Below are 22409 nucleotides of genomic sequence, written 5' to 3' on the forward strand. Positions count from 1 at the left end.
GTATGGGCTCTCACCACTGAGCCACCGCCCCGCCAGCCCTTCTGAGAACGCTGAGCCGTTTTATACCCCTTTACCGTCAAAGGATATGAACTTTTCTCAGGTAGAAGAGCAGATTCACTTCAGGGTCAGGGCTCTTCTCTACGACCTACAGTGTGAAACAAGGGGAGGGTTTGAGGAAGATGTTGTCTCGGGTCACAGCAATCCAAGCCTCTGTAGGGAGGGTGCGTTTACAATGTGGGTGGCTTTACGGAAGTCTCTCGGCGATTCTTGGAACCAAAAGTTTGGAGAGACAGTTCTTCACTCGGTAAAGTCAGGAGGAAATGCTTGTCTGAATTTTCTATCATCTACGGCAAGCATTTACTCCTGACTTAGCCGGAAAGAATGGGAAACAGACGCGCAAACATGACTCTGATCACTCACAGCCACAGAAAGTTGTGCAAACATGTCAGCAGAGAAGACCAGGTGGTACCAGGGCCCTTGCTTCCCAGCTCTGTCAAGGTGTGAGGGAGAGCCACGTGGTACCCGTCACAGCTCCGCCCTCAGCTGAGCGCCAAGTGTTATGGCAGTTGGCACTTAAGAAAGCCCGCTGGCCTCAGGACCTGAAGGAACCCAGCCAGTCTCTCTGCTGCGAACTGTCAGACCAGATGGGGAAAGCGAGTCAGAAGCAAAGCAGCGTGGAACCCAGATGTGGAGCTAAGGGCACCTTCCTCTGCGGCGCTTTGTGGGCACATCGCCTTTGCGCATGGCAAATGAACCGCCGGTCTCTACTCCACACCTCCCATTTGCAGGTCGCCTTCTAAAGTCCCCAGAAGATTTACCAACGCAGAGATTAGCCCAATACCCACACTCCAGGCTGTGTGTGTGTGTATAGGGGCCTAAGAGCAGAGGTGGAGCCTCCGAATCTCATGTTCTTTTGCACTCTTAACTGTGAGAACACGGAGCTGATTGTCAAAGTCGGGCACAAGATAGCAACAGGGGCTGATTAACCTGAAGAACAGCCGCCCCTTCTTCCTGTTTCCTCTGTCCCCAGATCAAGAACCGATGACACCTCAGGCTTGTATTTCCTGCAATAGCATGTCTGGTAAAAAAAAAAAAAAAAAAGTCTGCCCTTTCAGTCCTCGTGTTTGCAGTGACTGCCACACAGGTGGACTACTGTCCCCTCCAGCCACGCCTGTCTCAGGTCCAAGGAGCACAGAGTACGGCAGGGTTCCAGAAAAAGAGTGAGGTTTGATTTGGAGTGATTAAAAGCCTGTCAGCTGCAAACCAGAAGCCAAGCAGCCAGCATTCCCAGCCGCTTGAAAAAGAGCTCGGGAACTGCATGAAGGAGCAAACCTCTTCTTAGCAAGCATAGGAAATGGGGAGCAAGGGCCTTAGCAATCGCCGGTGTGTACTGAAAACAACCCAGGGACGGCAGCAGGAGAGTAGCAGAATGCTGGAAGTCAGCCTGGAGCAAGCGCCTCTATGCCAGCTATCAACAAGACAGATGTTTTCACAGAGAACACTGGGCAGTCCACCAGCTGTAGGGAAGGCAGTCTGTACTGGAATTTGGAAAGCCACCAAGGCGAGCCTTGCTGCGATTTCACACTCCCTCAGCAGCTCTGCTGAGTGAGCATGGTTCAGGCAGCGTTTTGGGAGGGAGGGCTTGGCTGGGGAGGAACCGAAAGGTAGCCTGTGTCTTCAGCAGTAGGACAAGCCCATGAAAAATAAGCCCGCCCTAGAGAGCTGCGCACTGGTGAGGCGCATTTTCAAAGAGGACCGCATACAGATCCAAGACTGGAGCTGAGTCCCCAAACAAAAGAAACAAAAAGAGGTCTGCCATCTCCTGCCACTGCTTTCGCAAATTCAGAAGCCAGGCATTCGTGCCCCACAAACATGGCCTCTCTCTGCATTTCTGCAGGGGCACGTGAAAGGCAGCTGGAAAAGAGACCGTTTGGCATGCCAGAAAAGCGTATGGGGGAGGCACAGAGAAAGAAAAAAGCCCCCGCAAGTGAGGCACCTTGGGGAGACTGTGGGGTGATGGGCATTGATCGACACCGGGTCTTGGCCAACTTGAGCCCCGAGTCTAAACAAAGGAACCGGTTTTGGCCAGAACAACATCTTCAGGAGTGTGTAGATTGCACCCCCCCCCCCTTTTTGACATCTACAATTTGTCCTAGAAATATGTAAGATAAAAATGAGCTAAAAGCACCTGCACTTCAGTTATGCAATGAAGAGACTGGAAACTCACGTTTGGGAAGCGTGTATGTGAGCATTTTAGCATTAGAACATCAAAGAACATTAAAAGACACATCAACAAAACTCGTTCCCCTTCCCCCCAACCTCAGCCTTGCAATCCCCAGACTGTCAAAAGTTTTACTTCTGATGTCCTAGGCTCTTTTGGGTCAGCCCAATACACCAGGTTTTCTTTCTGTTCTGCTTTTTCCCTTTTCATCTGTCTGTCTTTCTGTCTGTCCATTTCTCTCTCTCTCTCTCTCTCTCTCTCTCTCTCTCACACACACACACACACACACACACACATTCTGTCTTTACAAGTTTACAAAGCTCTCGGAAATGGCCTTTTCTTGACTATTTGACTGGAAAAATTGCGAAGAATTTTTGCCTTTCTTGAGTTTTGTTTCTTCCATTAGAAAACTCTGCAATATAGCAACCCCGAGGTGTAGGAAACAAGACTTAACAAATTACTAAAATAGTATTTAATTTTACTTGTTTTTTTTTCTTGTTAACTGCCACACACAATTAATATAAATTCTGACTATAAAGTACTCTGCACTTCCCATATGCTTGTTTTTCCTCTGTAGAACAAGGTTGAGAACATCTCTTGGCTCTGTCCTTTGCAGAGGCTAGCTACTGCACCGCCTGCCAGGGAGCCTCTGGCTCCAGGGTGATGGGCTTGGCTGAGGGAATTGCTATCATTTGGTAACATTTGAGATTCATTTGCTGTTGTTGCCCCCCAGGGTCCTGCCTCTTTCCTGGGCAAAAAGCATTAGTGAACTCAGGTGGAGCTCATATCTAACCAACATAGAAGGAACACCGGCTGCTCACCCCTGCAGCCTGAAGCGGTCCTGTCAGAATTCACTGTTGCCGTCACACAAAATAAAATATTCCTTTCGATTCCGAGTGAGGATGAAAAGCAAGCGGACTCTCCACGGTTTCACCATCTGATGCGATAACGATCCATGTTTACAGTTGTACCCCTACCGAGGCACTGAGGAGAGACACCACAGAGAAGCGACTTCACCCTCTGTGAAGGAAACTTATGCATGCTAGACACTTACCTTTCTTCCATTCACAAAAAATATCAGCTCGTCAGAGTCGGAAACGGAAGGCATCGTGCCGATGGAAAAACCAAAAGACGCAAAAATGAAGTCAATGCCCCACTGGCAGGTGTATCTGCTTGTCTATCACGGGTACACCAGAGCAGGGACTTGGGAGCTGACCGGTCCCGGGGAAGTCAAAGCCAGCGGCACAACCCAACACTGGTGAGATTTATAGTCAGTCATGCTACCAGCCCTGCCTGCCTGGCCCACAGAGGCTTGGCAACTCTTGGCAGCATCTGGTTCTCTCTCTGGCACAAGTGAGCCAAGCATTCCTGTGGCTGTTTGAAGTCGGAGACTGGTTTTTCCACATTGGGTTTGGAATCAGGGGCTAATCTATGAGAAGTGACTTTTAAAGAGACGATTGCAATTACGCTTAAAAAATTAACAAGCCTATTAACTAATTCCAAGCTGCTCACATGAGGGAGACTGATGCCTTCTCTGGTTTCTCGTGGGTTTAACTGCGAAGGAGGATTGTCTTATGGATGTGATGAAAGACCCAAGTACATCTTTAATTTTTTATCAATTCATTTTGTGTATATGTGTATTTTGTCTACATGCGTGTCTGTGGACCACAGGTATGTCTAGTGACCTGAGGGGGCATTGGATTCCCCAGAACTGGAGTTACAGATGGTTGTGAGGCAATATGTTGGTGCTGGGATTTGAACCCTAGTCCTCTGGAAGAGCAGCCAGTGCTATTAACCGCTGAGCCAACTCTCGAGCCCCTCCACTGTGTCTTTAAAGCTTTATTATAACAACCTGCAAGTACCTTCTCTGCTCTTGATTTTTTCTATACGTACTTGTTCCTACTCCCGAAAATCTGAGAATTTAAGACAACAGATTATTTCAAGGTCCTCATGCTCGGTAAAGCCCTAGATACAAATGTATTTGAAATGACCAACGTGCACTCAAGTTTGCTGTGGGCTGGAGGCTGTTCTCACAGGTTGGGAATTTTGTATAATCTCAGGAGAGTATCATTGTCATCACCGTCACCATCATCACTGTCACCATCATCACCACCACCACCATCACCACCATCACCACCATCACCACCACCATCACTGCCATCACTGCTACCACCACCATCACTACCACCATCATGACCATCACCATCATGACTGTCAGCATCACCACCATCACCATCATCACCACCACCACCATCACTGTCACCATCATCATCACCACCATCATCACCACCACCATCACCACCATCACCACCACCATCATCACCACCACCATCATGACTGTCAGCATCACCATCACCACCACCATCACCATCACCACCGCCATCACTGCCATCACCGCCATCACCATCACCACCACCACCATCACCGCCACCACCATCACCGCCATCACCATCACCACCACCATCACCGCCACCACCATCATCATCACCACCATCACTACTTTGTAAATGAGAACAATGAGACACGGAGATTTTAAGTGGCTTGCCCAAAGAGTCGGGTTGCCGTGGAGTCTGCAGCTTTAACTTTTCCTAGGATGTTATAGACGTCTGGTGGGAGTTGGGCCAAGGAGCAGTTGTGCCAGGTTCCGAGGGCCATGGAGCCACTGGGAGAGGTGTTCTGAGGCTCCTAATAGGGCTGGAAGTCATCATGGATTTGGGCAGGATGGATTGCATTTCAGAATTTACAAACTGCTATGGAGAGGGAAGAGCTTGGGGGAGGGTGAGCCGGAGCTACAAGTTATGACAGCGGCACAGTAGAGAGGTTCGGATGTAGACTTGATGAGTGTGGTGGGGGGGAGCAGGTGTCCCATTGGCTGTAGGTGTGTGGGAAGCCCAGCTGTAAAACCCAACAGCTGGCTGTGAGATTTTAAGTCCTATCTGCACAGGTTAAGTTTGAGATGCTAACACACACACAGATACACACACACACACACAGATACACACAGATATAAACACACAGACACACACACAGAACACACACACCACAGATACACACACAGCTATACACACAGATACACACACACACACACACACCACAGATACACACACAGATACACACAGAGATATACACACAGACATACAGATACTCACAGACACACACACACACACACAGAGATACATACACATGCACACACACACTGTGAATGGCTGTTGGATACTCAAGGCTACCTTGTTTTCTTTTTTCTCTTCATCAGAGCAAGGGCTCCAAGTCTGGGGCTGGATTCCAATCCCAGCTTCTGTCAGGTCCACAGTTGGAGCTTACCATCTGCACAGACCTCTGCCTGCTGCCTTAGAGATTCCAAGCATCTTCTGCTCCACGCTTCATGCCTGTCCAGGGACTTGGAATGTAAGAAATGGGGTAACTTCGGGAAATGGGCAGTAATGTAGTGGATGCATGCAGGAGTGAGGCAGAGATACAGGGGTGAGGCAGAGATACAGGGGTGAGACAGAGGTTTGGAACTAGGTGGGAAGGAAAGCCCCATGAAGTTTCCATGTAGGATACAACATAGCGTAATTTGAACTCAGTCATTCTTGGGCTGGGGCTGGGGCTCAGTCTGTAGAGCTTGTCTAACTTGCATGAAACATTTGACTCTGGTCTCCAGCACCATATAAACTGGCTATGGTAACCGATTCCCGTAATCCCAGCACTCAGGAGGTAGAGGCAAGGTCAGGAGTTCAAGGTCAAGCTTTTTTTTTTTTTTTGTGACTCCAAGGTCAGCCTGGGATTCACAAGACCCCGTTTTAAAAGAATGAAGCTGGAGATTTGGCTCAGAGATTACAGGTGCTCGTTCCACTTCTAGAAGACCCACGTTTGGGCCCGATATGAGGAGGCTCACAACCACTTAGAACTCTGGAGGAGCTCCAGGAGATCTGGTGTCTTCTAGCCTCGGTGGGCGCCCACACATCCACAACACACATGGAGACATATTCGTACCCGTAAACAAGATAAACTTTGAGATGAAAACTCTATTGTTCTCATGGTATAGAGAAAGAATTGTCACTGGTACTATCAGCACAGACCTGAAGCCTTTTCTGTATACCCCAGGCTAGAGGTGACGCCACCTTAGACTGTGGTGTGATGTGGCAGACTTAGCGATAAGTATGGAGGAGAAAGAACGTCTTTTGTACGGAATCTGGGGACACAGCCAACTGGACCAGTTGACAGATTAGATAAGAAAGGAGTAAAAAAGTAGAGGAGAGGACACAGGCATGGACAGCTGGGTGGGGCAGTACCAACCGTGGAGATGGGGAGTCGGCCGTGGGGTTGGTGGACAGGACTGGGGTTCAGGGAAAGGAATAAAGATGTCCTTTCTTGGATCTATACTGTTTAAATTGCCTTTCTGAGTCCCAAGGGTGTATGCCAGTGTAATACAGGAGTCTAGAGGACAATGGAGGCTAATTTAATTAAACAGGTTATCGATTGCATTAGCACAAACTCCTTGGGGACCGCCATGCACTAAGGACAAAGTGCTCTTTCTCTGTGGCAGGAGAATGCTGTAGATAACTAGGTCATGTGCCCTTCCCAAGACTGCCTTGCCTAACCTGCGAGGTCAGAAGGGCATGCTGCCCTGCCTGCCTCCAGAGGAGAGGTCACAGCAGGCAGGCTCAGGCTGAGCAAGCCTTTGATGCCTTTGGCAGTGGCAGTCAACAGGATTCCCGGAGAGAGTGCCTCAGACAAATATCCTCACCACCGCCAGCATCCCAAGTCCACCATAGAATTTTTGTTCTGCTGGTTTTCCTTCCTTTGTACAGAACTGGGGCTTTGCACAAGGCAGAATAGGGCCTGAGGGGTGTGTGTGTATGTGGTGTGCACACACACACATGTGTGCGTGTGTATGTGTATACTTAAGCCTGCACAGAAGCTAACTTCTATTCAGCATTCAAGCATATGCCAGGCCAGATGTCTCTCTATGCTGCTTCATTTAATCTCTATGGTCTTTACGGTAACCTTTGAAAACAGGAATAGCAATCCTCACCTTATAAAGAATCACAGGTACTCAGAAAGTGGGTTACATGTATCGCATGCCCGCGCCTACGACCTCTGAAATTCCTTATAATTTTATACATTCTGCTTCCTTAACTGCTCAGTGAGACAGATTGGCTCTCAGTTTCTTTGGGAGTGTCTGGTTTCCATGGGACATGAAGCAGAAACTGTCGAAGCTTTTTAAATGTCAGGGTGAGGGTCTGAGCTCGGAAACTACTGGTCGTCGACTGGGCTGGCTCAGACTTGCCCCTGATGGAGCCCAGTTCGTGGGAAGGCACTGCACGACCCTGCCAAGGTGTGTCAATTTCAAAGCCAGGTGATTTAGATGCTTGTTTCAAGCAGACGGGATGGCGGTGCTTCCCTGGTGACCAGAACTGCCTACGTATAGAACTCTGCCTGTTCTGGAAGACTGAACAGTGTGGCACCCTTCCTGAGCCCTAGGCTTTGTTCAAGCTTGTACCAATAGTGTCCTGCTTCCTCCTAACATGTGAAACCTGCAACCACACCTTGAACCTGGAGCATTTCTTGAGCTCCTCTCTAGCTGGTGGACTTGAATCTTTTTTTCCCTGTCCTGGTGGGGGTCATCCTAGTGGGGAGTCATTCTGATAGGGGTCATCCTCCCCATGCTGAGAATTTAAGAGGTGGTGTTAGGGGTGTCATTGAGCATTCTTCAAGAGATGCAGAAATTATGAAACATAGTAACATTATCCTGGGGTTTCAGACTACTCTCTGGGCCCCATAATCAGACTGGAACGAGCAGGAATTTGTAGGTTCATGCATCTGATCTAGGCTAGGGCAATTCTTGGGGCTCCAGAGTGCTTGCTCAAGGCTGCCTATCAAGTTTCCATGAGCGGATTTCATGGGCTGTCGAGTCTCCCCCTCTTCTCTCCAGCCCCCCCTCCCCATCTTCTATTCCAGGCAGTTTTCTGCAGGGCTGACATGCTCTTTGGGGGTCCATGAAAATGTTCTCTGATCTTCTAAAGTCAGAACAAAATTGTGACATAGACTTTCTCAGATTACATTTGCCTTGTTGCCAGTGAAGCCACAGGATACAAGTTTTAGGGTTTTCTGGGGGTGGGGGGGGTGCAGGAGGAGAGCTAGGGACCTAGAGGATCCAAAGTGCCAAGAGTCCAAGAGGGTCACAGCACAACCCTCCCTCCTCTGCCATATTGTCTGATAAATAGGTCAGTGCCTGCTGCTTCATCCACCGGCAGAGCCATCGGTAATTGGGACGGGCTTAATTCAGTGGTGAAACCTTTGTAGCACTGTTTATCTAGAAGCTTAAGCCCAAATCCCCAGCTTTACTTGAAATAAATTGCTACACCTACTTTGTCATCGGCCCAATTCTTTTATTTCCTAATTGTCTTGGCTTCATGGGGGGGGGGGCTCCCATCCTGCACCACTAATTGTTTAGTGGTTTCGGGATCGCATCTCCAGATCCGTGCTTTGTGAGGTTTAACCTATTTGTTCTTCTCACGAACATTCCAACGGCAAGGTGAGCGTGATTCGTGACTCCTTTTATTCGAGTAAGATTTAAATAAGATGGATTCAAATGCACGTTCTGCCGCCTGAGCTGCTGAACGTTGGGGTCGGTGCCATTGCGTGTGTGGAACACCCAGGGAAGGAGCCTTTCAGGACCTGATACGGCAAAGGGGTCTTTGTTTTTGGTTGCGCTTGCCATGATCTTGACTGTCATGACTGGGTTGAAGGATAACCTGGGTGGACGTCTGCATTCCTTACTAGTCCTGCACACTCAGTACCAACACAATTAGTGGCCCACATCCCATCTGCGACTTGCTTTAGGGGTCTGGCTTTGTCCCTGTGTAGACTGGCTCTCCATCCTAACCATGACCCTCACACAGGTTTCTCTGTGTTCATCTGCATGATCCATTACACATCTCCAGTGACCCAAACAATGCCTCACTTACAACTGTTGAAATATCCCAATTATGATTTTATAAACGGATATCTTTAGAAATGAGTGATTGAATCCATGCCTGCATGAGATATTTATGGTAGTTCATATTGACTCAAGTCTCTATCATGAGTTCATTTTCTTCGGGGCTCCTACTCTATTGCAGGTCTCAGCTTTTGCTTATATTCCCTCCAGCCATAGAGTCTTTACACATGAGATTCCTATCTGTTGGTTTCTACTGAGGTCTTGGCTTCTAATTTGCTTTACTTTTTAGCCAGGTCTGTGTGATAATCAGCTGCGCGGACACAAGCTTCCTGTATCTGTCCTTTGTGTAGGTTCATACACTTTACGACTGTGTGGTGGTGAGGATGCCCACAACAGCAGGAATAGCTTGTGTTCACCATGTGGACCAGGCACTATCTAGGCATTAGCCCATTTAATTCTCAACAAATTTAAGGTCGGTACTAATACTGTCTTCATTTACAGATCAGACTAACCTGGTGTCTCTTCCTAGTTCTCAACCAGCACTGTGGCTGTCAAGGGAACTCAAGGTGAGTGAACCAGAGCACTCACCTGGGGTACCTGGTGCTTTTACTATATTGAAACCCATCCTTCCAGGTGAATGGAAGATACAGAGGTAATTAAATTTATGCAAGACCTGGAGTCAAGGAGGGGCACTGAAAAAGAGAGTCGGGCTTAAGCCTAGCACTTAGACTGGCAGAACAGACAGGATAAGACAACTTAGTCATCACAACCCGAGCACAGTTGGCTCTTCCCAGCTCGGGCACCGTTCTGCTGCTCTGCGCCCTCCCCTCCTGGCATCTGCTGTACATGCCATGCTGTGTCCACGACCCTATGCTGATGGCCTAGGACGTTGTCCTCTGCTCTGTACGGCCATTGGTCCCTTGGCTTCCTCTCCACCCACCTCTCCCTTTGCTATTTTCCTTTACTTAGTCTTGCGGCATCTTACACTTCTGTTCCCTCACATCTACGCTAGTTTGTTCTTTAATTCATTTTCCCTTTTTAATTCTTTGTGGCAACAATACAACCGCACTAGAAATTAGTGTAGAACAAATAAATGAGACATACAACCACAAATACCTTTTAGGACAAAATTTCTATATATTTGGGCTCAAGGAAGGAAGGACAACAGAAAATAATGTTTAGAGAGAAGTAAATGACATAGTTATGCTTGGTGACACATGCCTGTGATTCTTGCACTCAGGAAGCTAAGGAAGAGAGATTTTTAATTCAAGGTTAGTTTGAGCTACACAGTAAAATCCCGTGTCAAACCCAACCCACACAAACAAAAGACAAGACAAAACAAAGCCTGTTTCAGAAATCTGTAAGATTCAACTACTGTCCTGATCTATATTTCAATAGTTTTTAATGTTAATTAACTAATTAATTTATTTTTATTTTATAGGTATGAGTGTTTTATTTGCATGTATATATTTGTGCCATGTGTATATTGTGACCCAGAGACCAGAAAAGGGCGTTAGATCCACTGGAAGTGGAGTTACAGGTGGTTGTGAGCCACCATGTGGATGTTGGGAACGAATCTGGGTCCTCTGCAAGAGCAGCTGGTGATCTTGACCACTGAGCCATCTCTCCAGCCCCTGAAATGTAGTAGGTTTAAATATTTCTAGTAAATCCAATGATCTCAAAAAGAAAACTGAATATTCATGACAAAAGGCAGAAAGAGAAAAAAATCAAGAGAGAAATTAGGAATATATATGTTCCTGAAACAAAAGCAAACAACCATTTAGACAATAATATAACTATAACATTGATTAACAAGGCCAACAATTTCTTTGCACATCTAAGTATATAAATACCTAATAATTCTGATTATGACATGAGAAAATTCAAATATAGTAGGAATAAGAACCATTATGTCCAACATTATTCTCAGAGAATTGTACTTAGGTATCAGCAAATCAGCACTGGATAAACACTCTCTGATGGGAAGAGTTGTTCAGTGCCCTATATAGATAACATGAGAAGCAAGACGGCCATTAGAAATCATGAAGACATTTGTGGAGGACCCAAGTTCACTTCCCAGGGTATGCTTTGAGGAGCTCAGATTGATTTGTAACTCCTTCTCCAGGAGGATGTGATACCACAGGCATTTATGGCCAACAGTACTCATGTACATGTATTTCCCACCATACACACAAACACACAATTAAAAGTAAAATAAACCTTTAAGAATAATGAAGGCATGTGTACACAGGACAATATGTAAGACATGTATGTGAAGGCATGTATATGTAAGACATGAAAGTGAAAGGCTAATGTTTAGATAATGCTTAAATAATACCTAGCATGTTCTTTTCCTGGAATCTTAGGGTTTTATTGCTGTGAAGAGACACCATGACCACAGCAACTCTTATAAAGGAAAACACTTAACTGGGTTTGGCTTACAGTATCAGAGGTTTAGTCCATGGTCATCATGGTGGGAAGCATGGCGGTGTGTGGGCCGACATGATGCTGGAGAAGTAGCTGAGAGTTCTGCATCCAGATCTTAAGGCAGCAGGAAGAGAGAAAGACACTGCCTGGCTTAAACATCTGAAACCTCAAAGCCCACCCTGAGGGACACACTTCCTACAACAAGGCAACGCCCACTCTGACAAAGCTACACCTACTCCAACAAGGCCACAGGTGTGTGTGTGTGTGTGTGTGTGTGTGTGTGTGTGTGAGAGAGAGAGAGAGAGAGAGAGAGAGAGAGAGAGAGAGAGAGAGAGAGAGAACACCCTGGCCCTGAGACCAGACAAGGAAACACACTCCGCCCCTAACCAATTTAGGACTTGAAATCCAGCCAATCCCTGAACATGAAAACCAATTAGCCCCTGAGCACGAAATCCAATCAATCTCTGAGCTTGTCCCAAACTCAAGACTTGAGATCCTATCAATCTCTACTATGAAAATCTTCACCCTGGAAAACTCCGCCCCTAAGAAACTCCGTACAAGCCCTGTACCTGTTGTATGGGGCAGCTTTTCCCCATCCAGGCAGGGGCAGTCACTCTCCTGGATTCTGCCCTCCCGAAAAGTCTCCTGAATGAGGTTTGCTGTAAAAACTGTGTTTTGCCAGAGCAGGAAGAAGCAGAAATGTAACAACTTTTACCAGAGTTGAGAGGAGCTGTAAGGTTGTAAGGGGTTCTTGCTAGAATGGAGCAGAATTGTTACACTTTTGCTGGGAAACATTCCCTTAGCAGAACAGCTGTAACAAGAGTTGCCAGAGCAGAACAGTATTGCTTTGGCTGGGGAAACTTTCCCTTGCTGGAGCAGAATTGTTACACTTTTGCTGGGGGAAACATTCCCTTAGCAGAGCAGCTGTAACAATCAGAGCAGAACTGTATCATTTTGGCTGGGGAAACTTTCCCTTGCTGGGGCAGAATTGATACACTCAGGGGGAGGTAAGCGGAGCTGTAACACATCTCCAGAGCAGAGCAGAGGAGCAGAAGGGGAACCCGTCTCTGTTGCAACAGAGTCCTTACATTTGCATTAGGGAGACCTTTCCCAGAACAAGGACTTGGCTGGGGAAACAGTTCACCATTAGAACCAAGCTGTAACACTTAGGTTGAGATAACTTTCCCATCCCAACAGTAGGTATCCCTTGACTTCCAACTGCCGGATACCTTTCTATCAAAGCTGTAACATAAACACGCACCTCCTCATAGTGCCGCTCCCTAAGGACTTATGGAGGACATTTTCATCCAAACCACCACACCTGGGCTCCCGTATGTGCCCCTTTCTTGAACCTAAGAGCTCTTCTGTTGTCAGAGGCAGATGCTTTCATCCCCAGAGCCCTTAACTTCTTGCAATTAACTGGGTGGTATTTACCTCTGAGAGAGTTGTCTAGTGTGCCGTGAATGCTCGTGAAATACAAGGCATAGTTTCTGCCCTCAAGAAACAGACAGCTGTAATTAATGGTTTGATACAAATTACAGATGGAGATTAAGAACACCGGGGCAAACACTCAGGGTGCAGTGAGACTCTAAGGGGGTGGAAGACGTGAAATACTTTTTAACTGGGAAGTGACGTGGTCCTCTTGTTACGGCTTTGCGGTTATTATTACTGCATTTCCAACAGGACGTTCTGAGAGCATGCCTGCCACCCTTCCGTCTTTGCACTTGACCCTCAGACAAGTGCCCACGTGTTGGAAAGGATGTATGTAGAAAGTAGAGAATTCCCCAAATGGAAAGAGGGAACACGAGGGGCTCAGGTAGTACTCACTGGGTTGGCTTTACCACAACGCCACGTGCAAATTCAGCCCGTTGAAAGTCCCAGCCACTAAAACTTTTCTAACAATAAAAGCTGTACAAAGGAAGTCTGCTGCTGTGTGTTATTCATATGCCAGACTATTCCAGACTGGACAACTTTTAACTATGCTCTGAATATCAAAATATTAAGTGTTTATACTTTCTGGACCTAAGTTACAGGCACATTGATCGCAGTTACTTGGTTACTTTCACCCAACACAGATTTGTTTTGGGGAAGCCAAATCCTGCCCTGCTTGACATCCTAAAGCTACTTCTTCAGTTTCTTCCAATTCTCCTCCTGTGGATCATCTTAGAGGCAGCTCTGCCATAGGGAGCATCTCAGGGAGCCTCTGGTAACTGAGAGCCTTAGGAAAACAAATCCAATGACTCTCCAGCAAACCTGTGCATTGAAATAAGCAGGCGGAACATTCATTTCATAGTCACCACAGACGGTCAATTCCTAAACTCCACATTTAATTCAGAATGATAAATAAGACCGAGTCATCTCACAACAGCATCTTAAGTTGGGAACTTCACACACTGTAGGTAAACCACCACAGAATCTCGCTCTTTTCTCTGATCATTTTTCGAGAACATATGGTCTAGACTAGACATTGGTTTTCCCTGTACACTCAGCATAGAAATTCTTCACACAGTTTTGCAAACTCATGTTCTGCTGCGTTGGAAAGTGAGCGGGAATGTAATTGGAACACTGCTTTTTGAGGCTGTAAAACACACAAGATCCGCTACAAGGCTGTCTTTTCCCACTGCTCCCTCAGATCTGCCTGCCCGTATGGTGCCCCCAAGGAGCCTCCCTGGCTCACTCCTTCCTTTCTTTCCTCTTCCTCTCCTTCCTCTTCAGCTCTCCGTCTCTTTTCCTCCTCCATTTTCTTTCTTCCCTCTTTACGACTTCCCCCACAGGTGAACTTTATCCACTCTGATGATTCTAATGACCAGTTTGCACTAATGACTCACGCATCTGATCCCGAGTTAGCAAAATCCGTGGGCTGACCGACTACCTGGCTGCAAGTCTAAGAGCAAATTCGCCCACTCTCCTTTGAAGGATTTCCCTGCTGCCCATGGCTGTGAGCATCAGTACAGCCCATTCATCTGAGTACAACCCTGGGCTCTCCTGGATTCTCAGCTGCCCCCACTCCATTGAGGAACAGGCAGTGTGTGGCTGCCTTTCCTTCAAATGCCTCTAGCTTTATCCAGTTCAAGCCTTTGTCACCTCTTGACTACCATGGTTGCTTGCAACTGTTTTCTTGCAAGCTAATTCGTGTTAGAGCATCTGTCAGGTTGCCTACTTGAGTTTGGCATTCCCATGGACACATTCCCTCAAAGGCCCGCCTGCTCTAGGGCCAGAACCCAATTTATGTTCATGAATATCTCCAAGCTGGAGTTCGGCTTGGGTACCAGTTCCCTCTGCAGGTTTTCCTCTGTGCATCCTGCCCTCCAGGAAACCCACATTGTTTGTGTTCTAAGACACAACTGGTCGTTTTCTTCTCTGCCATGCATTTGCTTTAATTTTCCCTCCACCCGAATTCCTTTCCCTTTGGGCCACGTCTTTATCTCTCAACCACATCTGCTCTGTAACACTCTGCTTGCATTTCAACCGTATATCACTACACAGGAAGTCCCACGAGGTTTCGCTTTATTTATTCTAATCAATGCCTGGACACATTTTAAAGGCACTCATAAGAATTTATTAAAAAACCAAAAAAAAAATATCTGGGCAATGGTGGCGCACGCCTTTAATCCCAGCACTCAGGAGGCAGAGGCAAGCGGATCTCTGTGAGTTCGGGGACCAGCCTGGTCTACAGAGCTAGTTCCAGGACAGGCTCCAAAGCCGCAGAGAAACCCTGTCTTGAAAAAATAATTTATTAAATAAAATGTGAATTTTGTCTCTTTTACTCTTAGAGAGGAATGAGTCTTAGTTTAAATATACATACACATACAGGTACCTGGGGACACACACACACACACACACACACACATATACTACAATTCACTTGTAATTACCTTGATGTACCATTAGTAGAGATTGTACTAAAACACCACTCACATGCCTTTTGAGCCTGTTTTCATCAGCTCAGGTTTCTACGACTACGGTGGCGCAGAGAGGTTTCAACTGACACCGTATATATTGAGAAAATGGGCCAGCGTTTCTCTAGCACCCCCCCAAACCCGCGCTCCTGTCCCTGCTCGCCACTGTGACTCAGTAAAAAACTCTTCTTTTAATCTTCCAGAGATCCGCCTGCCTCTGCCTCCCGAGTGCTGGGATTAAAGGCATGCGCCACCACCGCCCGGCTCTTCTTTTAATCTGTTACAGTGTTGAGGTTGAGAAAATCAGACCACATAAGGTTATCTAGAAACCAGAGCCTATCTGGGGTCCTAATAAGATTACCAACGTAATGGTGCTCATAACATCTGTTCAGTGTGAGCCAGCACAGAGATGACCACTGTTAAGTTCATTTCCTACTCCTAGGGACGCAAGTCTGCAGGTGTTTTCTCTCTTTGAAAGATACAGTGAGCAGCTCAGCTGGGATTTGAACTCCGTCATCTGATTTCAAAGCCAGTAACTCCAGCGTTTTCCAGCTGGCCATTTTATAAAGTCCAACGATAGAAGCAAGAGAAACAGAAGGTGCCACCTGCTCTAGGAGAGTCTGCCAACCCATTGGGTACAAAGGACTAGAAATTAATGGGTGAGGAAACAGTTCACACTTCGTTGCATCGTGAGTGCCTGGTTTCCAGTGGCGGCGGATTGGTATTGACTGTTTCGGTTCTTGTCTCTTGCCAGACTTTCTGGGGCGGGGGGTGGGGGGCACGGGTGTGCATTGGTTACTCGGGCTCTGTCTTGGCTTCGCACGAGGCCTGGCTGCATGGAGCCGGTACGCGGACTGTAGCTGCTGGGTTGAGCAGGACAGGTAATCGAGGCAGCGGTGGGGGTGGGGGGGCGGGGTGGGGGGGCGGTGCGGGGGAGTGGTGTGGGAGTGGGGCTTTCCCAGAAGACCAATGAAATGACAATCCGGCAGATGTGGGTGGAGTCACTGGAGCGGACCAGGGACGAAGAACGTAAAGTCTTAGGACTCTGCTATACTTGCTGTTTCCCTCTTCTCCTTGAATTTTGGACCTTGTGAAGTTTATTTATTTATTTTTTAAAGCAATTAAAAGTGTGAGCTCCTTCCTTGGCTCCATACAGCCTCCAAATCACCGACACTTGTCAGCTTGCTCAGTCTTGTCTTTTGCTCCTGAAGTCAATCCGCACACAGGAGGGAACGGAGCAAGCAACAGAAGGCCCATAAAAAGCCATGAATGGAAGCCACGCATGTTCGTAAAATTCCAAGTACCGGGCCAACAGTACTAGGGAGGCGGGAGCAATTAGATTTCGGAATATGAGACCAGCTTGGTCTACACAGTGAGTTCCAGGACAGTCGGGGCTTTGTGGAGAGACACCTACTCTGTCTCAACAATAACAACAAAAACAGCATCAACAAAAACCCAAAAACAAACAAACAAAAACCCTCCAAAAGTAAATTTAGTGCTCAGATTTGCAAAAAGCAAAATTGGCTGCTATGATTTTACAGGCGGCTGTTACCCCAAAATTTCATATGTTGGAAACTTGGTCCCCAGAATAGGAAGGGGTGTGGTGTTAAGCCTTTGGGAGAGGCTTGATTGGAAGACCTTAGGCCATCGGAGGATACATATGTAAAGTTGATTTTAGTGACAGTTAACCTCAATCCAACACACCAAGATATTACTATTTTCACCATATGAATACAAAGTTACTCGCCAGGCCTTTTCCCTTTCAGCTACCAGCTTTAGAATGTGGTGTGGACTGAGCACACACAGTGCACAGTAGTGTGCACTAGGCTAATTTCCAAGCCATTCGCATCGGCTCTGCCGTGGCAGTGCCGTTCAAACTGGGGGCAAGCCTCTCTCCTCTCCAGCTGCGGCCACAGCATCAGCCATAACGAAGAACACAGAGGAGCTCAGAGACATTCCAGCTTCACCAAGTCCCTGGGGTGGGGAAGACACAATGAGAGACTTTGAGAAACCTGGCTTTGGTTAGCCAGCCTGGGGTGGGGGTGGGAGGGAGACATAGCTGGCCTGAGCTGACTTAGTGCTCTAAAGGGGTCGTCTCCTTTGAACCCAGAGTCCTTGTAGCAATCTTGCTGGAAGGCTTTTCCAACTACCCCTAGGGTCCGACCAGAACAGGCTGAACCCTGCTACAGGGCGGTTTCTCTTTGTTTAGGAAACTTGTTGGGACTCAAAGGAGCCTCATTCTGGTGGAAGATAGGTCCAGGTGGTAATCCCAATGCTGCTTATATTTGCCGAATGATGAGAGCCTGGCTTAGGCTGGCGTGCCCATGCCCATGCCCAAGGGGACCATGTGGTTGCCACTGGAGCTCCCCACTGTGCCAACTGGGCTTTTAAGGGATGAGGAGGGCATAGAAACACCTTATTAGTGGCTGATACTCCTAAGGTCCATGCCAGGGATTTATCCTTCTTTGTCTGAATTATTAAATCAACAATAGGGGTTCAAGGGCTTTCCCAAGGTTCAGAGAACTACCATGAGTCAACGCTTTTTCAGGGCACATCAGTAGACGCTAATGTACCCCATTATGTACACCTGCCATTGAGGGTGTCTGAGTGCTGGGAGCTGGTGGCACACGCCTTTATATGTATACATATACATATATATAGGTATGTACATATATACACATCTGTATATATACACATACACCTATCTGTACAACATATGTGTAGATTCACATGCAAATATACGTATAGAATGCATGCATATATACATAACACACATGTATGACATATGCAGATATCAGAAAGCCTGTTAGTTATGTTTGTTTAGAGAACTCAGACTGATACGGGCAACATTGCAAAGGTGTCAGGAAGAGCTGGCTTCATCCAAGGGACTGAGAAGAAGAGCTACACAACTTAAGCATAGAAAGGATGGTAGGAGAAGCCTTGGCAGAGATCAGCAGGGTGGACTGTGCATGGCTCTGGAAGCCGTGCTGAGACCTGTGACTTAGTATCAGCTCAAGGGAATCTACTCAAGGATTTTGACTATGAATCAAGTAACTTTCTTCCTAGTCTTGTACTCGGTGGTTAATCTGTTGCCTTAAGAGATCGAGTATGCATTGGCTCAAATAATATTGCCAAAGGAATCGTTCACGCAGTGACTAATGCTGAAAACCAGCTGGTAGAGAGGGACCTTGGTTCGGGGAGAACCCAAGGCCTCTGAGGACATCGTTGGGTTCTCATTGTTCCACATGGACTGATCCAGTTTTGTGTTTCTCAGGTACACAGAGGGGCCATGCTAAGTGGTTGATGCATAACATTTAAGCTTACGTAATATACGCTGTGTTATTCATATTGAATCACCCAGCACAAATTTCTTGGCACATACCCTCATTGTGAAGCAATGTACAGTTGTGCTGGGCTATGGAGATTCATCCGAGACACATGCTGAGGTTCAGTCTGCCCACACATGCGAATGAAGTTATGAAATCTATAGGCTCTCAGAAGACAGAGTCCCCTCAGGTCCAAGTACTAAGGACAGCTTGACAAGCCCAGCCCTTCCACAAGGTTCTTCCTCCTCTTCTGTGGCTTGGCCCCAACTGGGACAGTGTGGGGAGGTGGGGACAGTGTGAGGAGGCGGGGAGAAGAGGAAGCTAGGAGGCAGTGATGGTTAGTGTTTTATGTCAAGAAGTGTCTTCTAGCCAGGCGGTGGTGGCACAAGCCTTTAATCCCAGCACTCGGGAGGCAGAGGCAGGCGGATCTCTGTGAGTTCGAGGCCAGCCTGGTCTATGGAGTGAATTCCAGGACAGGCTCCAAAGCTACACAGAGAAACCCTGTCTTGAAAAACTAAGTGAAACAAAATGAAACCAAACCAGACAAAACCAAACCCAACCCAACCAACCAACCAACCAACCAACAAACCAACAAAAATGTTCAGCTATTTAATTTGAAACTTACTTTGGAATGGACTTAAGCTTGTGGCATTAGTTAGAGTAGAATGAGAAGGTCAAAGCACCTTCCATGTTGCTTACAAGACAAATCAAACTGAGAGTCTTGACATGAAAGAGCACATGCAGCATTCAGAGGAGTGTTTTGTCAACTTCCTTTTTATTATAAATCATGGTAATATCTACAACTCATATTTTCTAGTATACATCAGTGTATGATGTGCATATATGCACCCATGACATCTAAGCAATCAATCCTTTTCCTTATCTTGTAAAACGTTTTGATGTTTTCTGTCTTTCATTAAACTTCGTTAAATTGGTGATTGGCTGGGTGGTGGTGGTGCACGCCTTTAATCCCAGCACTCCAGAGGCAGAAGCAGAAGCAGGCAGATCTCTGAGAGTCATCAGTCTGACTACAGGACAAGGCCAGTTCAGGCACCCTCTCCTCCACTGCCCAGGGTCCTAGCTGGTGACATTCCTGCGGACATCTGGGATCCCCTCAAGAGTCAAGCCTCTTGCCAACCCCACAATGCCTCCCTTAATTAAGATATCTTCTTCCTTGCTCCCATATCTGTCCTTCCTCCATCTCAACCATCCCACTCCCCCAAGCTCTCCCTAACACTCCACTTCTCCCTTCTCTCTCCCCCCTCCCCTTTTTCTAAAGTTTACAAGTACCTGATAGGAGCCAATCTTCCTACAAAATTGAGGTTGTGAAATTTTACCTTGTTAAATCCTGATATTATACAGCCACTTGAAATTATGGTTATTAAGTAACAATGTACAAAACGGCATGGCAGCCAACAAGCTAAAGAAAACCAGGCTGGGGCTGGAGAGATGGCTCAGAGGTTAAGAGCATTGCCTGCTCTTCCAAAGGTCCTGAGTTCAATTCCCAGCAACCACACGGTGGTTCACAACCATCTGGAATGAGGTCTGGCGCCCTCTTCTGGCCTGCAGGAATACACACAGACAGAATATTGTATACATAATAAATAAATAGGAAAAAAAAAGAAAACCAGGCTGTACAATTATTTATACAGATGAGAACACTCATCAGTACATCAAGATCTGCTGCTTGTGGATCAAGATACAGAAATCCCAGCTCCTTTCTCAGTGCCATGTCTACCTGTGTGCCGCCATGTCCCGCTATGATGATCACGGACTAAACCTCTGAACCAGTAAGCCACTCCAGTTAAATGTTTTCCTGTATAAGAGCTGTTGTGGTAATGGTGTCTCTTCACAACAATAAAAACCCTAACTACAGAAGTTGGTACCAGGGACTGGGGTATTGTTGTGATAAGCCCAACAGTGCTTTTGTTTGGAGGAATATGGACCTTGGGAGTTTGGGTTAGGAAAGCAATGAAATGGTTTAAGCACTGGTCAACGGGTCATACTAGTAGGAAAAAGGAAGACAGTGGTGCTGAGGGGGATTTGAACTGTGCGGGTTTCGGAAGAGAAGAATATTAACATGTGGCCTAGGGGTTGTTCTTGTGATATTTTGGTGGCGAATATGGCTGCTTTTTGCCCTCGTCCAAAGAGTCTGCCAGCGGCTAAAGTGAAGAGATTTGGATTGACTCGGTTGGCAGAGGAAATTATTGCCTCTGTTGTGTGGTTATTAGTATTCATTCCAGTGGAGATTTAGAATGAAAAGGAGCCAGCTGAGCAAAGAAAATTACATAATGTACAATCTGAGGAAACAGGAAGTGGAATGGAGCTAAAGCCCTGTGTTCAAGGAGATACCCAGATTAAGAAATGGGATAAAGGGAGGGGTGGCCTCAGGGCAAGATCCCACGCAGCTAAATTTCCAACCAGTGGAAGGGATTAAAGAAAAGCTCAGAGCCAGGTGTGGTGATTTACGCCTTTAATCCCAACACTCCAGAGGCAGAGGCTGGTGGATCTCTGAGTCTGAGGCCATACTGGTCTACAGAGTTCCAGAACAGCCAAGCTTAGGTAGTGAAGGGAAACATCAAAAACAGAAAGCTGGTGAAGACGTAATTTAGCAAGGGAGCCGTGTTCCAGCCCCAACAAGCAGCAGAACCTGGCAGCTTCAGCCATGTGGTTCTGGCTTTAGAGTCAAGGAGAGAAGAAAGGGGTTGTGGAGCCTACCTCCGTGACTAAGGAAGGCTGCTGAGGCCAGGCATGTGTCAGGGGTGTCCCTGCATGGAGGCCCAGAGAGGCCATTGTGTGACGCTGTGAAGTGAAGCCAGGATTGCCTTGCAGACCCCAGGATGTTGGAGATGCCAGAGGCGTGGGATCTGTACAAGTAGTCAAGGAGAGCTGCTAGCAGGGAGTGGAACCAGTCCAAGAGAAAAAGGTGTGTTGCAATCCACAAAGCTGAACAGGGTTGGAGATCTGAAAAACGTTTTGGCATCAGATATGGAGATGCAGCTTGTTCTTTGCCCAGCTGGTTTTTTTTTTTTTTTGGTTTTTCGAGACAGGGTTTCTCTGTGGCTTTGGAGCCTGTGCTGGCACTAGCTCTGTAGACCAGGCTGGTCTCGAACTCCCAGAGATCCGCCTGCCTCTGCCTCCCGAGTGCTGGGATTAAAGGCGTGCGCCACCATCGCCCGGCTGCCCAGCTGGTTTTCAGCCTTGCTTTGGTGCAATATTTTCTCACTATGCCCCCTTCCCTACGTCTTGGAACAATAATGTATATCCTGTGCCATTATATGTTGGAAGTATGTGATCTGATTTTTGATTTTGATTTTACAGGTGATTGCAGTGAAGAGATAGCATGACTCTCAGAAGAGACTTTGAACTTTGGGCTTTTAAACACCTTGTTGAGGCTGTGATAGACTATGGGGACTTTTGAAGTTGGACTAAATGCATTTTGCGTTATGGTATTGTTACAAGCGTATGGGGGCCAGGGAGTGGAGTGAGGTAGTTACAATGTCATAAGATCATTGGAAGTGGCACTATTAGGAGGCGTGGTCTTGTTGGAGTAGGTATAGCCTTGTTTGAGGAAGTACGTCACTTGTGGAGTC

The 22409-nt window shown here is 46.9% G+C and overlaps 1 protein-coding gene across 1 annotated transcript in view; it reads right to left on the bottom strand.

Annotated features, from left to right (window-relative positions):
- The window catches only part of LOC126511892 (aldehyde oxidase 4), a 50861-nt gene extending 47090 nt beyond the window's left edge, over nt 1–3771 (bottom strand). Inside the window, exons 1-2 of the mRNA XM_050159398.1 lie at nt 3276–3771; nt 88–145 (exon numbers count right to left, since the gene is read on the bottom strand). Coding sequence (XP_050015355.1) covers nt 88–145; nt 3276–3329 — 112 coding nt within the window. The 5' untranslated portion in view covers nt 3330–3771. The remainder of the gene's footprint in view (nt 1–87; nt 146–3275) is intronic.
- Between the last annotated feature and the right edge of the window lie 18638 nt (nt 3772–22409).

The sequence above is a fragment of the Alexandromys fortis genome, unplaced genomic scaffold (assembly GCF_014885135.2).
Source record: "Alexandromys fortis isolate MF-2015 unplaced genomic scaffold, M_Fortis_MF-2015_v1.1 scaffold_65, whole genome shotgun sequence".
Taxonomy (NCBI): Eukaryota; Metazoa; Chordata; class Mammalia; order Rodentia; family Cricetidae; genus Alexandromys; species Alexandromys fortis.